The 15,975-nt window shown below is 42.2% G+C and overlaps 1 protein-coding gene across 18 annotated transcripts in view; it reads left to right on the top strand.

The window, feature by feature from the left end:
- The window catches only part of PRR5 (proline rich 5), an 83,502-nt gene that overhangs the window by 12,328 nt on the left and 55,199 nt on the right, over positions 1-15,975 (top strand). For 7 of the 18 annotated variants that reach the window (XM_072917522.1, XM_072917462.1, XM_072917488.1 and 4 more), the window contains 1 exon segment: positions 12,960-13,099. The exons of 3 other annotated variants lie outside the window; for them this stretch is intronic. Coding sequence is in view for 2 of the 15 variants with exons in the window: in XM_072917467.1 (XP_072773568.1) it covers positions 10,299-10,335; positions 11,301-11,394; positions 12,960-13,099 (271 nt within the window). In the remaining 13 variants the exon portion in view is untranslated. 18 annotated transcript variants of the gene reach the window in all.

Here is a 15,975-nt window from a genome sequence, read left to right as displayed (position 1 = left end):
AATGCAGAGAACGCTCCCTAGCTGTGAAGGCCACATCTGTTGGGATTTCTGCTCGATCATCTCAGTTTTGCAAAACCTGGTAGAGCCTTGAAGAGCTCAGAATGACTTTCTATCTACAAGCCCTACTGAACAATATCTACACAACTTGGGGCAGTGATCTGATCTTTGGGTATGACCCAGCTCCTTATGGGATCCCATACAGTCTGGTGGCGGGTTGTGGTTTGGGATGGCCCCAGTGATTAGGAGACCTCTGGAGGGACACGAGGGAGCTTAAGGAGTCATTGCTACTTCTTTGGCTGCCTGCAGAGCTCTATGCATGCATTCAAAGATCCCAGATAAGAGCAAGTAAAAACCTTTGCTTTGGTTCCCCCTTATTGGTAGTGGGGGTTTTTTTGTTGGTTTTTTTTTTTTTTTTAACTCCTGTATCTACTATGATGCACATTGTCCCGCCTTCCTGTATGACTGCGACAGCAGTGGAGCAGGTTTATTAGGCTGATAAAGAACAGGAAAAAGGCTGATAAAGAACAGTGGATTTAGTGGAGTTTGAAGAGAGTTCATATCACTGGGCAGCGCAGTATGCTGTGCTAGAATCAAGTGCTGGAAGATGGTGCCCTTAGTCAGGATTTGCAAAGTCAGAGGGGCTATTTGAAGTTGTTTAAGAGAGACTTGCTTTGATTATGCTTTAAAACACTTTCTTTTGCTGACTACAGCAAAGCCCTTATCTTCCTACCTTGGGAGCAGAAATCTCTAGGATGTGAGTGCTGCAGATCCTGCTGAGACCAATATTCAGTTTTGTTCTTAATTTATTATGGTTTTGGCTTACTGTGAAGAAGTTAAATGGATTGTGGCTCTTTGGGAGGTGACAGGAGATGTCTGGGAATAGTGACTTCAGCCCTGATGCAAACACATCTCAGTGTTCATGTCTTGTAGCTGCTATGGGGGTGCGATGGCCCAGGGCTTGCACTGTCTTCTTGCAGACTTGGGGGAGTTCTAGAGAAGCACATGGGTAAGAAATCAGTGAGTGGGGAGAAGCTGTGTGATGCTTGTGCATTTAGAATAGCCAAAGGTGCCAGTTATTCAGTACTGAGTTTTTAGGGACAGCAGCACCATGTGCCCTCTTCCTTGGAGCTTTTCCATGCCAACAGTGCTGTCTTAGGCTGTAGCTGAATCCAGCATCACTGACAGTCATGTCTTGGCACTGTCCTGCTTCCCATCCCTCCTTCTTCCCCACCCTCTCTGGTTACGTTTGTTTCTTCCATGTAAGAACTGTAAATTACTATGGTAAACCTATTACTCTCTAGGGTTATGTTTGTCTGTTGCTCATTTTAATAGATGGAACAACAACAGCCTTAAAGATAAAATCATGTGAATTACGGTACTAGGTCATGTTGGAAGCTTTTAAGAACAAATATTGCAAACTTGAAGAAATACAAGGGAAATATTTACTACATCCTTTATGCATGGGATAACTTAGGGCAGGATGCAGAATGCCCAGCCCTGCTGTACCTCACCTAAGTGCAGTGCAGCTCTCTGGTACCTCAGTGAAAGATGGATACTGGCACGGCACAGCTGGATGCAGCTTGTGCCTCATCCCAGCAAGGTTGTGCAGTGGGGGACAGTAGCAGCAGGAAACAAGGGCAGAAAGGATTCCCAAGAAAACCTAGGTCTTCTCAAGTCACCATGGAGCTAAAGCAGTTTAAAAACTCGATTCAACCCACCACCTTTGGTGGAGAACAGAAGTCTGGTCTTTGTTTCAGTTATTTCTGGTTCAGCCACCAAAATGCCTTTGTGTTTGGGCCTGAAGCCAGTCTGGCTAGTGCCATCCTGGGGGAAGAGCCTTCCTCTTACGGGAATACCAGGCCTGGAGGGCCTCTGGTTCCACAGAGAATATGTGTACTCAAACAGAAACAAGCAGAGCTTTTTACTGAATCAAGGATCCTTGACTCCCTCCGGTTTGGGAGGGAGGGTTTGCCTGCTGCCTCTGCAGTCTGCTGTCAGCGGTGCTTTCAGGGCCCCCTGGCAGGTCTCCCCTGTCACATTTCTTTGTGTGTTTTCTATGAGCACAAAGGCATCTGTGTTAATCTCTCATTCTGCAGGTGGTTTCACATTCTCTTCCAGCCTTTATCTGCCTCCTTTTTCTCAGCTTTGTCCCAGGATAGAAGTCAAATTTGGTAAATATTAGAAACAAATACATATAAGAGGGATTAACCTGAGTTTTCAAGGCTTGAAGATGACTATGAAGGGAAATAAAGTGCACTTATATCCCTCTTTAATTCTGTTGGATTTTTTTTAATATCATGCCAGATCTAGCTCAGCCTGTTTCTGTTACTGTAATAAAACAGGAAGGGCAAGAGGGGCTCTTGCATTTTTTTCTTTAGCAAAACTTGAAGATGTCTGGTCAAATCCCACCACCTTAGATAGGCAGCATATTAAATCAGCTCTTGAAGGCCTGCCCACAGACTGCTCCATCCCTGAAGAAAATGGACTTGGAGGGCTGGGAGGGGCAGAGTGTTCCCTTCACTTTGATTTTGTCTTTCACTTTTGAGGGCTCCTTTTGTTTGTCTGGGTTTTTCTGGGGTTTGTTTTGGTTTTTTTTTCATTTCTTTGAGCATCACTGTCATGACAGAAATGTAGCCTTTTAGAAAGACTGTCTCTCTTTTCCTGCCCTTTAATTAGCAGGTGAGAGCTACTAAACATCATCTCATCAATATTTCTGCAAAATCAGGATATTTCTGGTGTGTATATAGAGTAAACAAACTGAAGGAAAACCTTGAATTTCGTAGCAGTCATACAGTATTCATAGTAGTCTTTCAGGTTCTTCTGAGGCTTCAGAATTAATTTTGAGGCATGGAACTAATGTTTTAATTACCTTTAAGTAAAGTGCTGCTGAGGAGTAAAAAAAGCTGCATTTACCCTGTGTGGAGAACGTGGCACCAAGGACCTGGCCCATCTTTCCTTGGGAACTGCTGCCTTATCGTCATCTCAGTGATCTTTGGAATTTAGTGAGATGCTGACTCAGCATAGCATAAATTGAGTCCACCAGCGTTTTGTGACATCTTGACTTTTTCTCCTTCATTGTTTGAAAATGAAAGGATATAGGAGTTTTCAGGTTTGTTTTTGAGTCATCTGGCTTCCTGCTGTGAGATTTTGTGGAAACGCTTTCACTGTTCTTTAGTTACCCATAAGTGATTGTGCCTAGAATGTATCCTTGGAGAACACATGCTTCTGTTTTTGCTTAATGCTTAATTATCTTTTTTTGTGCTGCTGCATTCCCACAGCATCTACCTCTGTCGAATTTTGGTCTGTGAGTGTTTGAGTGAGGTTCCGCAGTTTGAGAATAATGAACAAAAACCCCTAATAAATAAGAATTCTAAGTCTTTCAATACAACTGCTTTTGTGCTATTTCAGAAATGCTTAGGAGCCTGCTCAATAAGACCTGGGGGGAAAAATTGCCTGACTTGCGGTTAATTTTTACTGAGTGTAATCACACCTTCAAGGTGTGATTGCCCTTGATGGTCAGAGAGAGTTTTCCCTGAATTACAAGACTAAGAAATGGTGCTTAGGTCTGTGCAGGCTTTTGAGCATCTTTCAGGTTTGGGGTTAGTTTTTGGGGAGTTACCCCTCTTAGTTTGCTTTGTCTGGACCCTTGGCAGCTTCCCAGCACTCTTCTCTGACGTGCTGGGAAGGAGTGGAGAAACAGTGCTCTCGAATTCAACAGAGGTTGGGCAGTAGCATTTTGTGAAGGTTACAGCTCTTACCAGTTGGTATTGTCCACCATCACAGATTCAACAAGCTCCCCAGTATTCCTTGATACCCAGATTCTTCCTCCTCTTCAGTTATCACCTAATTTTTGCTATTGTAATTTTGTAAGATTTTCCAGAGTTTGGTTTCATGTGTAGCAAAATCTTCTGGATGGGTTGTGCCACTGGATCTAAAGTTAAATCGTGTTGTTCTTCGGTTACTTGTCATACTGGATCTCTAGTGTTTCCTCTGTTTTTATGGAAGCTTGAAAACTCTTCAGTGTCATCTTTTGTTGAAGAAGCAGTTTTGTTCAGGTTTTAAATGACTTCTTCTACTTGAACGGGGTTGTCACCTGCTTGCAGAAGGGCAGTGGAGCTAATGTTTCACAAGCTCATAGGTTTGTGTTCTCCTTGCCCCACCAGAAACTTGCATCGAGGCTTTTGATGGATGACTCAGAGAAAGCACAGCAAAGGTACTGCACTGCCATCAACTTTGCAAACTACTGCTTCCAGTTAAATTCTGGAGAGGCCCTTTTGCCTTGGCTGTTTAGTAGTGCCCCTTTGCCAGCAGTTAGTTTTGCATGTGTCTGCTTAGCAGAACAGAGCCAATTGAGGTCAAATCAAAAAGCTCAGGTTAACCAGTGGATAGGAGATGCTTCAGTGAGGGTGACTGTTCTAGTTCTGCTCTGGCTGCTCCTTTTCTGGCCAGGCAGGAGGGATTCCCAGGCTGGTGACTGCTTTAACCCTCCTGCTTGCACCCAAAGCGACCTGTTTGCACAGGGTGACAGTGTCCAAGCAGAAGCTTTGACTGGTTTAGATAAATCTGTTTAACTGTTCTGGCAGCGCTGGAGGGTTCCTGTGAGCTTGGATAACATGGTAGTCTGCAAAATGTTCACCTTTACATTCCTCTCCAAATAGTATTGTTTTTCTATCAGCTCTTTGCCTCTGTTTTGCCTGGTGAGAGTCTGATGCTTGAGGCTGAGTCTTTTTTGTTCATGTACCTTCGTACAGGCTCACAAAGCTCACAGAGTGCTGTGTTAGTAGCAGAAGGCCTGAGAGAACAGGAGAACAAACCTTGTCCTTTGTTGGAAACAAACTCATCCATCCATTTGTGTGTGAGGATTTCTGTGGTCTTGAAAATTTTGGTAGGAGTGACAGTATAACAGTAGAAGTCTCTGAGACCAAACTGGCAAGTGAAAATGGAGAAGCAAAAGACACCATCACCCAGACTGAAAAGGGTTTTATTTTGAAAAGCTTGAATATGTACAGAACGTCAGACAAACTGGCGACCTGTTGGGTGGTCCAAGATAAATTACTGCTTTATCAAGTGAAGGAGTATAGGGAAGAAGTCCTAGGTTGTTCTTTATATTGATGAATTGGTGTTCATTTTACTATCTTCTTTTTGTGGTAAGGTTACTTATCTTTAATTCATCTAATACCAGTTTTGCCCTCAAGATGATCCTGAGGCATTCATGTTTGTGTGCCCACCACCATGGCAGCTAGATGCCAGTGAGGATCTGAGAGCCTTCTTCAGTCCTCCAAGAAAGGCCAGTGCCAGCTGGCACCATCCAAGAATTAGTGGACTCATCCATTAGGCTTTTCTCTGATTGAACCACCAGCCACTCTGCAGGAGCAGCTTCCAAATCACACTTCCCTCTGCAGCAGGCAGGGATTTCTTTGCAGGTCGTGAGCCAGACCGACATCACACCTGCCTGCCATGCATCTGCCAGCACTGCTGCTGCCAGACCAGCTGTGCAACAGCACTTGCTTTCCGTCTGGGGTGAGGACAGATTGCTACTACAGAGACTCAGGAAGTAATTGGATCAAAAATACAATTTGCTCTTTAAGCACACTGAGGTCCAAGTAGATCTCCTTCCCCCACCGAAATAACTGCAGGGGGGAGAGGGAGGTTGGGTGAAGTAAGATGATAGGAGGGAAATAAAGGGAGGAGAGAATTGAGCTGCATCCTTGCCATCTGTCTGCTTGGAGTGGCGCAGCTGCTCTGCCATTGACAGGTTGCTGTCTCTCCACTCACTGCAGACAGCCAAATGTCTTGTATCATGAACAAAATAGCTGAAAATTAATACTACTAAATAGCCTGGTCACAAAATCTAGCCTGAGGCAAAGCTGCTTGAAAACCTTAAGAATCCTCTCCCTCTCGATTCACACTTCTCTTCAGAAACTTACACCATGTGGGAGCCAAACATTTCAGCACACATGCTTTTTCTGGATCAAATCCTGTGTCTTTGCAGCACAGTCAGTTTTGGAACATTGACAGGTTATTTAGAAGCAAAGGGGAATGGCCAGTTGGAGTTACAGTGGTACTGCTACTGTTCTTAAAATTAGTTAAGGATGTGTTTAAATGCTTCATCAGCTCAGGGTCTGTCTGCTACCCAGGGCTGCACAGTTTCTGACAGTCCCAGTTCCAGGGATTTGTGGAAGATGCTCTCCTTTTAATTGTGAGGAAAATGCTCTTTGCATCAAGAGCTGTGGAAGACAGGCAAGCATGAACTGCAAGGTAAGAGACAGAAAACTAAACAAAAAATCCAAAGGTATAGTGTGCTCTTGTGAATGGCTGTAAATACCTTTGTTGAAATGTCAACTGGGCACTTAAGAGGTATCTGAGGGATTCACCCAGGGCAAGGAATGTGGGGTTTACTTCTTCTCTCCTAGACCACAGGCTCTTTGAGGTGGTCTCATGACAGCCTGGGTCCTGATCCAGTGCTGTTGACATGCATAGAATACTTTGTGTACCCAACCTAAAAAAATAAAATCCAGCACAACACAATTTTGGATACTCCTCTCCTAGAGTTATTAATGATGATAAAGATTTTGCAGACATGAGTCGTGGGCAAGTGTCCCTTCCTGAGCCTCATGTAGGACCATTCAGGCAGTTGTGAATCCCTGAGAATAGGTCTGCAACTGAGTCATTACAGGAGATCTGAATATGGTTTAGAGGCTCAAGGTGTCTCTCAGAACTGTTCAGAGGTCATGATGGGATGGCAGTCTTTACATCATGTATATTTGCAGTGTGGGACTATAAATTAGTGATGGCAGGGGCACAAAAAGATAGCTGAGTTGAATCCAAGTGCTTTTTATGATAGCTCTGTAATTGCTGCTACTTCTATTCAGCTCTTCTTTTTTTGTCCCCAAAATCATTCCCTACATGCTGCCTCCAGCACACCAAGTCCTAACTTTGGTGCACAGCTTATCCAGCCTCTGGCTGCTTTCAGCTATGGAGAATCAATGGAGCCATGAACTTGGCACCCTCTGTAGAAGTCCCAGGCCTTTACTCACACCTCCCCAGCCTTTGAGAGCTGAGAGAGGAGAGACCCGCTCTGTCCCTCCCTCAGTGATTTGTTCTCTGATGTCCAGGCATATCGTCCTCACTGGACAGGAGGCAAAAGCTTCTTTTATATCCTTTTCTTCTGTTATTCTCAAGGGGTTCAGGCAGTAGTGTGTGCTCTGAAAACAGCAGCAGATGCAGGCTGTGTTCTCATATTTCTGGTTTTCCTGGGGAAGCTTTTGACTAAGCAGCTGCCATCTCATGCAGAGTCAGAATCTGAGTCTCAGAATGCGGTAGAATTGTCAGAGGAAATATAAGAAGTTGCTGCCCCCAGCTATTTGCTGCCTTTCTTCAAAATCTGCAAGGCTGCTGGAGCAGAAAGTTATCTTACTCTTCTATCTGGCAGCTTCAGCGAAGCTTCACCTCCCTTGGCAGCAGAGCTGATACCAGCAGAGCTGCTCGATTTACACAGCAACAGTGAAACGCAGCCCCACGACCATCCTTGCTTTGGTAGGGCAGGAGGGATAGTATTGGCATCATTTCTTAAGTTTCTCTTTGCAGACTTGAAAGCCATCTCTAATGAACTTAGGATGAACTGCCTGCTTAATATTCTTATTAATTTTTTTTTAATGTTTCCCTCACACTATTAAATGCAAGTGACAATTATTTCTGTTTTCAGGATTCATGACGGTAGAATGCTGTCCATGTAAGGCTTGAACTCTCTTTATTTTTCCTTTTTTCTTTTTAATGTTTCCCTGTAGTCATAGTGGCCCTGGGAATTGAAAATTATAATGTTTTCCTTTCCTTTCCTTTTGCCCAATCACTGCCATCAATTCAAAGTTTTTGTTTGTCACTGGGGCCTTGTGAGCATGTCTTGTGAAACTCCACTACATATTCTCCATATGCCTCTATCTGGTGCCATTGCTGGCATTGACTGTGATCCCCACCATGGAAATAAGTAAGGTCAGCTCTGCTCTGAAAATAGAGCCTTGTGAGAGGTGGATTTCTGAAAGGTGGTGTGCCAGAAGCCTGGTGGTTTGAGTAGGGATATTCATTATAACCTTGGTGATTTTTAGAGCGTGTTCAGCAAAGTCTACAGAAGTGTGAAAAGAGATAAAGTTGTCAAGGGGGTTTGTGAGTTGTGACTTAATAATTCCTTTTTTGCAATGCAGACTGTGAGTCCCTGCTGCACTGGAAGTCACTCTTGGCTCTGCCCTGCTGTCAGATGCCTCTTCCTCTCCTCATGCTCCTTCCCAGGCTTGCTCGCTGCTGGCCGTGCCAGGAGCAGTGCCTTGGATGAGAAGAGTGAGATTTGTTTCTCTAGGCTGCCTGTGAGTCCAAGTTGCCCAGGATCCATCACTGTCTTCATCTCCTTAGAGGGTTGCTATTGTTCTTAACAGGAAGCTGCTGTTGTTGAAGATGTTTTCCAGTGGGGTCTGACACCTCAGCAGACAGTTTGTGCCCTGGGCTCACTGGGTGAGGATGGCTGAGCAGCACCCCTCCCTGTGCAGCAGGAATTCTTTGGAATTGTTTATAAATAGGAGGACAAATTGACATGTTCCCATTTTCTTTTCCCACCTCCTACAGTTCTTGGGAATGAGGAAGGATGCCAATAAGAAATGTTGATGTTGGCATTTGGCATTTCAGTCAAAAGCAAAGGAGGATGAAGTGGAATGTTGTTTTTTTTTTTTTTTTTTTTTTTGGTGGGCAGAGAAGTGTTGCTGCAGAGGTAGTGCCAGGCTGCTGCCAGGATTTGTTCAGTTGTCAAATTCAGGGGGAAAACAGTTGACAGTTTTTGTCTCTGAGATTCCTAAAGAGACTGAGCCAGGAAAGGAGATCCAGCAGGTTCTTGACTGAAATTCTTGCAAAATGACCTCGTTTATGCTCACTGCATCCTCTAGCATTAAAAGCCTTTAAATGCTACTTCAAAAATTCATGAGTTCAAGTGCTTTAATGGAAGCAAAGGAGAGACTTTTCTCTGTTTTGTCCTGAAAGAGCTCATGGAGAATTCAAAGGGAACTTCTAGTGTGTAGTTGTGCTGCGCCCACCCATAGAAGAGCTCTTCTCCTTGAGTTAACCTGAAGCTTTAATGTTTATTGAAATCACTGTGGGATGTGTACTTTAATGTGAGACTTAAAAATGGCCAGCCTGTAAACCAAGGCACTAATACATCAAAGGTGAACTTAACTTAGAATTATGCACACTATGAATAGGATTTTCTAGTCTTTTCCTGCCAAAATTGTTCGATATTTTTCTATGATTTTCATTAAGGCAGAGCTAAGACCGTGCAGAAAGATTTAAAAATCTCAGTCTATAAAGACTTTTATTAATTTGAGGAACATTGCCATCACTATGGTTTTTGTATCTGTTTTGTTAAATTGTAGTTCACCCCTTGAAAAATGTGTTACTCTTCTACCTCCAAGATTAAATTCACAGCCTACTTGCAGTGTGGAAATGCTGACAGTTGCATTTGGAAGCTTCACTTGTGAGGTGTTTTCACTTAGCCGAATATGAATTCAGCTTAGGGTGCTGTGGAAGGCAGTGCACTTGGTGCTCTATGCAAAGTGGAACATCACCACTCACCCATTTAGGCGGCTGGCAGGGATCTGTGCATCATTGTTCCTGTGATCAGTTTGTCCTTAATGTTTCAGAGTCAGTCTATGGGAAGTGAAGAATGAGAGATTCTAAATACGAATTCCTGGAGCTGTGTGAGTATGAAGAGAGCTTTTAAGTAGGAGCCTTGAGTATTGAAAAAGTCATAATCTGAGGTAAGATGGGGGATACATTCATGCTTTTAGACCATGTTAATCCTGTAATCAGCCCCTTAAATTTTCATTTTTGTTTTTAGTACATTCTAGCTTTCTCTTTGTCTCCGGAGTTAAATTTGACACTTTGTAATGCAGACCTTTCTAGAACTTTTTCATCTGGCTTCTTTTAAGAGTAGCACAAAGAATTTTCAAGAGAATTATTTCCTTTAGGTTTTGATCTTCATTAGTTTATGTCCTCAGAGATATAAAAGCTGACTAAGTGTAATTAATGCAAAAGAAAAGAAAGTCAGAATACATGCAACAGAAACAGGCTGCCAGGAGTAGCATTTTGGTTTTGAACAAGTTCACAAACGCCATCACTAACCACACTACACCTTTTCCTCCTCTGCCTCCATGTAGCATTTACTTGGAAATTGTACTGCCCTGTAGCTCAGAGCAGTTGGAGATGAGTCTGGATTTTGTGGCAGCTTTAGGGTTCAAAAACCTCTGGAGTTGTTTCTGTCCATGCTGGTCAGGAGGTGTCTAAAGCTACAGCCTGAAGGTAATTTTGGGTCATTAACAGGGATTCTTCTGAGAGCCTCGCTGTGGTGCTATCTCTGGAGTGGGAAGGGAGTCCTGCAGTGTGTGCCTGGGAAAATTGTCATGCAATTCTGAAATTCTGCTTCTGGGAAGTGTTTGGTTTAAGGGGTGGTGTCAACACTTGATGACAAATGAAATCTTCATTTGCTTTATCTGTCAAAAGAATGCACTGACTGCTCATCTGGAAGAAGGAATATTTAATTGCAGTCTCCTGGAACTTCTAAGCAACAGCATCATGGGTTGGGTTTTTCTAGGCATTCTCTTTTTCTCCTGAACCTATAAGTAGTTTAGATATACTGAATGTTAGATAAAGGCAAGATAAATGTATTTCAACAAATATTTTTAAAAACCTCATACTTCATGCTTGTACTGATGGAATAGCTGATCTTTAATCATCAAAGTTAGGTCAGTTTAAGTAAAAAAGGCAGTGGAATTTTATTCTGAAATGACCCCCTTAAATCCCGAAGAGTAGCACTATGATGTAGGTTTCTAATGCTGGCTGATGAAATTATCACTGGTTATAGGCAAAACTGAGGATTTTTTTTTTAATCTGCTAGCATAGAAATGTCAAAGCAGGTTCTCCAAGCAAAACACTATTTTCATACCCAAAAGCACTCCATTTTTTTGAGAACCAACTAGCTATTATTGTGCTCTCTGTTGATAATATCTGTCTGAAGTCAGGAAGTGTTCTGCCAATTGATGGGGGCGATTTAAAGGACAGACACCAGTGGAAAGAATAGTCTTATTTTACTGTGAATTTTAAAGGAACACAAAAGTAAAATGATACATCCAGTAAAACTGCAGGCTTGGCTTTAGCAACAAGCAAAAGTGAGAAAGGTAATGCTCCTAATCATTACTATACAAGAGAAAGGATAGTGATTGAGAGAGATACATCAGCAATTGCCTAAATACTGCACCATCATCCAGAGCCTGCAGTCCTGGGGAGCCCTGTTTCACAGCAAGGACCTGGAGAACCCTTCCTGGCAACTGAGAAAATCCTACACAGTGCTTCCACACACAGGTGAGGTCTGAAATTCACCCCAAAAGTGGGTCCAGCGTTTATAGGCACAAAGCAGCAAGTCAGAGTGGCTTGGTTGTATTTTATCACAGAAACTCCTGGATATGATGGTACACTTCCCAACCAGGAGGGACCAGGGCTTGGCCAGAGCCCTCACCTTGGCTGGGAGGGTTTCCCATAAAATACCCTACAACCAAGTCTCTGTTTATGTCAGCTGGGAAAGATTTTTAAAATGCTAGATTTCTTGCAGGTAACTGCACAAGGTTATGTGGAAGTTTCTAAAGCAGTCGGTTTGGTGTTAAACAGATGGCATCAGCGTCTCAGTCGTGTATTTTTAGCTAAATAATATTGATGGTGTCAGCCACATATTGCCCAGGGTCCATCTTGTAAGTCAGATCTGACTGAGCCTGCTGATGCCTCAGCGCATCAGTGGGACCTCCCATCCCATCAGAGCAGTTTTCAAACGCTCAGCTAACACCTCTGAGTTCGCCTAAAATAAGGGATAACAGAACGAAGCTGATGCTCCTGAAGCAGACAAGGGGGGAGTATAAGGGGATTGTTTCGTTCTCTCTAGTGCAGCAAAGGTTAAATTTAAAATACATATTTTTAAACACATGCAGTCACATCCTTGCAAAGTGAGTATGAAATGTCACAAAACAAAAGCAAGAGTGATTTATACCCAGGATGAACTAAGCCAAAAAGGACATATATATATTTGTAGTTAAATTTAGAAGTGTGTTAGAGTTGGTACTAAATACTATGCAAAGTGTAAGGCATGAAGAACTGTACTGAGAATGTGGATGCATGTGAATCCCACCGTGTATCTGTGTGTATGGTGTATGTATGTATGTGCATGTATATGTATATATATATATTTGTGTGTGTATGTATGTGTATATATATATATATATACATGTATATTATTTTCCTAATAGTGTTCTATATTTATTGGCAAGTTATTTGCAAAAATATCTTTAAATTATGGAGGTGTTTATGTTGGGGTTAGAAGTCATATAATTCTTAATTCTGTGCCTCACCTATTTATCTACTCTGGGATTGTTAACTGTGTTAATAGTCACCCCAGATGGACACTTCAAGACCAGCCCAGGGCAAGCAGTGATACTGTACCCATCATTTGAAGCCCTAAAATAGAATTCCCAGTATTTCTAAATGATGCATTTAAGACTTTCTTGGGCCTTTCAGGACATCTGCCCTCTGAAGCTGATTGCAGTAGATCATGCAGCATATTTCAGACCTTTTTCTGTAATCTCCTTAATGTTGGGACACAGAACTGCTTGCACTGTCTGTGCCCATGGAAGCTTTCTTACCTTCTTTAGAGGTAAGTGTAGCTTTTAATGTCGGTGCCAGTGAATTCCTCTCTGTGAAGAAAATAAAACAGAAAAGGGAGAAGTGCAATAAGAGATATTTGAGTCAGCAGTGAGGTAGAACAGCACTGATTATTGTGCTTGTATTACCTATGTCATCATGGGTTTATTAGTGCACTCTTGAAATACATTGTAGAATAGCAATATTTACAATACTGCTCTTTTTTTCGTCTTTTGTTGCAGAGGTGACTTTTTTTGCAAGGGCCTGACTTTTTTCAACCAGTTTGTATTACCTGTCAAGAATTTTCATGTTGACTCTTGGAAACCTGCTGCAGAGTCTTCCCTGTTTACTATTCAGTGCTGTTTTCATCTTCCTTTAGCAGGTAAGCCCATGTTTCTTCAATACTAATTCCAACTGGGAAATGTTTCCAAATTCAGACACCTGGAGAGTTCATTTTGTTGGACTCCATAGGGTTGACATCTCTCCTCCAAAATGTCTGCAACAGGAAAATACCTGAATAATAGTGCAGTACTTTGGAGTCTTCAGCATCAGTGCATGTCATTCTGCACCCATCTAGCTTTAATGCAACTCAAAAAATGCTATGCATGAACTTTCAGTTGGGAATCTATTTAGAGCTGAATCAGGATTGTGAGCGAGCAATATAGAAAATTGTTTGAATTGTTGCTGCCTGAGAGGAGCCTCTAAATAACTTTCATGTCCTTGAGGAAAAAAAGCCCTGAAGAGGAGAGCCAGAGTGGGTGATGGAAAAGCTGGGGTGTCATCCCCCACAGTGCCCTCAAGCTGAATGAGAGCATTCAGCTACTGTTCACCAAGATCACAGTCAGTGTTGCAGAAATAGATTTAGCTGCCCTGGCTGTGCACTAAAGCAACAAGGGATTCTCAAATGACCCATATATGATTGATATATATATAAATATATATATATCAATGTGTGGAAAGAAGGGACACTGAACAGCTGAGCTGTAGCAATGTCTTACACAGCTGCAGCTTTTCTGCAGGGGGGCCTAGCCAAACCCTTAATAATCATTGTTAGAATTGGATTTGTGTTTGAGATTCAAGGTTTTTAGGAAGAAAAAGATTTTTAATGATTTCTTGAAATCACTTTTGTTAAATGCTAGTCATCAAAGGAGAGTGTGCATGGTGGTGTGTAAGTGCATTTATGTGAAAAGAAAGTAAATGTGCTTACTCTTTGATGTTCTGTTTTCCTTTTAACATTATCATCACACATAGGAACTCTTGGTTTTTTTGAAGCAACTTAGAAATTTTCCCAGAAAACAGTTGTCCGTTTCCTCCTGCAAAAGGATTTTCTTTCTGAATGTATACAGATTTATTTACTTTATCACTAAACTGCGGAATCTAACCTTTGCCATGGCTTTGGTTTTTTTCCTTTGTTTTTTTTAAGGAATGAAGTCTTTTCTAAAGGGTGTTTTTTAAGGAATTAGGTCTTCCCTAAAGGGTTGGCTTTTGAAAATTTTTATTTCTATTTCTTTGGTAGTAATGCATGCTTTCTTCCCAATCAGTGTGATGTGGTAATGGTGGGAATTCCTGTTCTGTGGGACTTTATTGCAGTGATAGCTGCACTTTCCTACAGTGTTCCTTGGTTTCATCCCAGGCTGCAGGAGTAAATGGTCCCCTATTAACTGCAGTTTGCCAGAGCCTTGCTTGGGTCTAACCATAGTCACAGTGTTGTGTTGGAAGGGACCTTGAGGGTCATCTTGTTCCAATCTCCCTGCCATGGGCAGGAGCACCTTCCACGAGAGCAGGCTGCTCCATGCCATGTCCAGCCTGGCCTTGAACACTTCCAGGGATGTGTGCAACGCTGGAACCTACAGCAGAATTTATCTTCTGCTGCAAACTGTGCACAGATGTTTCAAACTGAGAGGAAAATGAGCCCATTCATTTTTACTCGTGCTGCACTTCTTGTCCCTTAGGATTTGGAGGCTCCTGTTTAGGTACTGCCATTCTGAATTCCCTGACACGTGAGTTAAGGATGTCAGTAGCAGAGAGGGGATATTGAACAATGGGAACCAAGTCTTGAGGAGTATGGGCATCACTTTTCTTTTCATAACTGATTCATCTGGAAAAGGTTAGGGAAGAATTACTCAGGCAGGAAATCCCTGCTGTCTCTGCCTGCATTATTTCAAGCATACCCCAAAAAAATCTGCTTCTGAACTTTACAATTCTCCCTAAAACAAATACCCACATCTGCTCTTAGCTAAATTAACAGTCCACCAACTAATCTGCTACTAAACATGATTTCTGTCAGCTGCAACTCCAAGTACTCCTAGGAAGATTCAGCCACTGCCAGCAGAACTAAAAGCTGCTTTCATGCTTCACTGGAATATTTTAAACATTCACTGTGTACAACCCGTCTTTGATTTGTTCATTGTTTGACTTTTTATTCTTGGTATTCTAAATAACTCAGAATAAATACAGACATGTGTAAGCCCTCTGTTCTTAGTGCAGCATGTGCAAACTATCCTATTATAAACTGTTTATAGTTTGCCATGTAATCTGTAACCTTATTGTGATGGACAGTCAGATCAGAACTCCCACCATGCAAGGAGACATTATTAAACATTACGCCTTGAGCAACTTACCCTGACAGAGTGTTTGCTGACTGGAAATATCAACATCTTATGAAAAATCACTGCCTTCCCACTGCAAACCCAGTATTTTATAACCACTTGGGGTTTTTTTCTTTGCAAAAAAATATTACTTGGCTGGCAATATAGTAAACTTTAAGCAATGCTTACAGTTTTATTGTATTCAAATTTTATATTCCAGTGTATTTCTATAGTCAAAAGTATTACTTGCTCTTCATTGTGGTATGCTGTAATCTAAAGATCTTAGGAGTATGGCTGTACTGTAACAGGGCCATAGAAAACAGGTATTGAAGGCTTCAGGCCCCCATTAGTTTACATCTGCAGACCACAGCCTTTGAAAATGTTTGTACATAGGCAGTATATGTACATATATTATCTTCTGGTTGTGTCCTGTGTTGTTTCGTGGAAGCGTCACAGGTTTCAAACCCAGCACATATAGAAGCCCTGGTATGTCAGGGTCAATCAGAAATGACAAAGTGACACATTTGCTGTCCTCATGAGGAGACAGAAGTCAGTAGGAGAGTGTTGAGATAATGAAGGAGGGTAAGAGGGTTTACTGTGTCATAGAGGAACGCTCATTATTCCTGGCAAAATTGTAACTCTTTGTTTGCTCCATTTTTCACCTCCTCCA

The sequence above is a fragment of the Taeniopygia guttata genome, chromosome 1A (genome assembly GCF_048771995.1).
Source record: "Taeniopygia guttata chromosome 1A, bTaeGut7.mat, whole genome shotgun sequence".
NCBI classification, from domain to species: domain Eukaryota; kingdom Metazoa; phylum Chordata; class Aves; order Passeriformes; family Estrildidae; genus Taeniopygia; species Taeniopygia guttata.
This window is presented reverse-complemented; position numbering and strand designations above follow the sequence as displayed.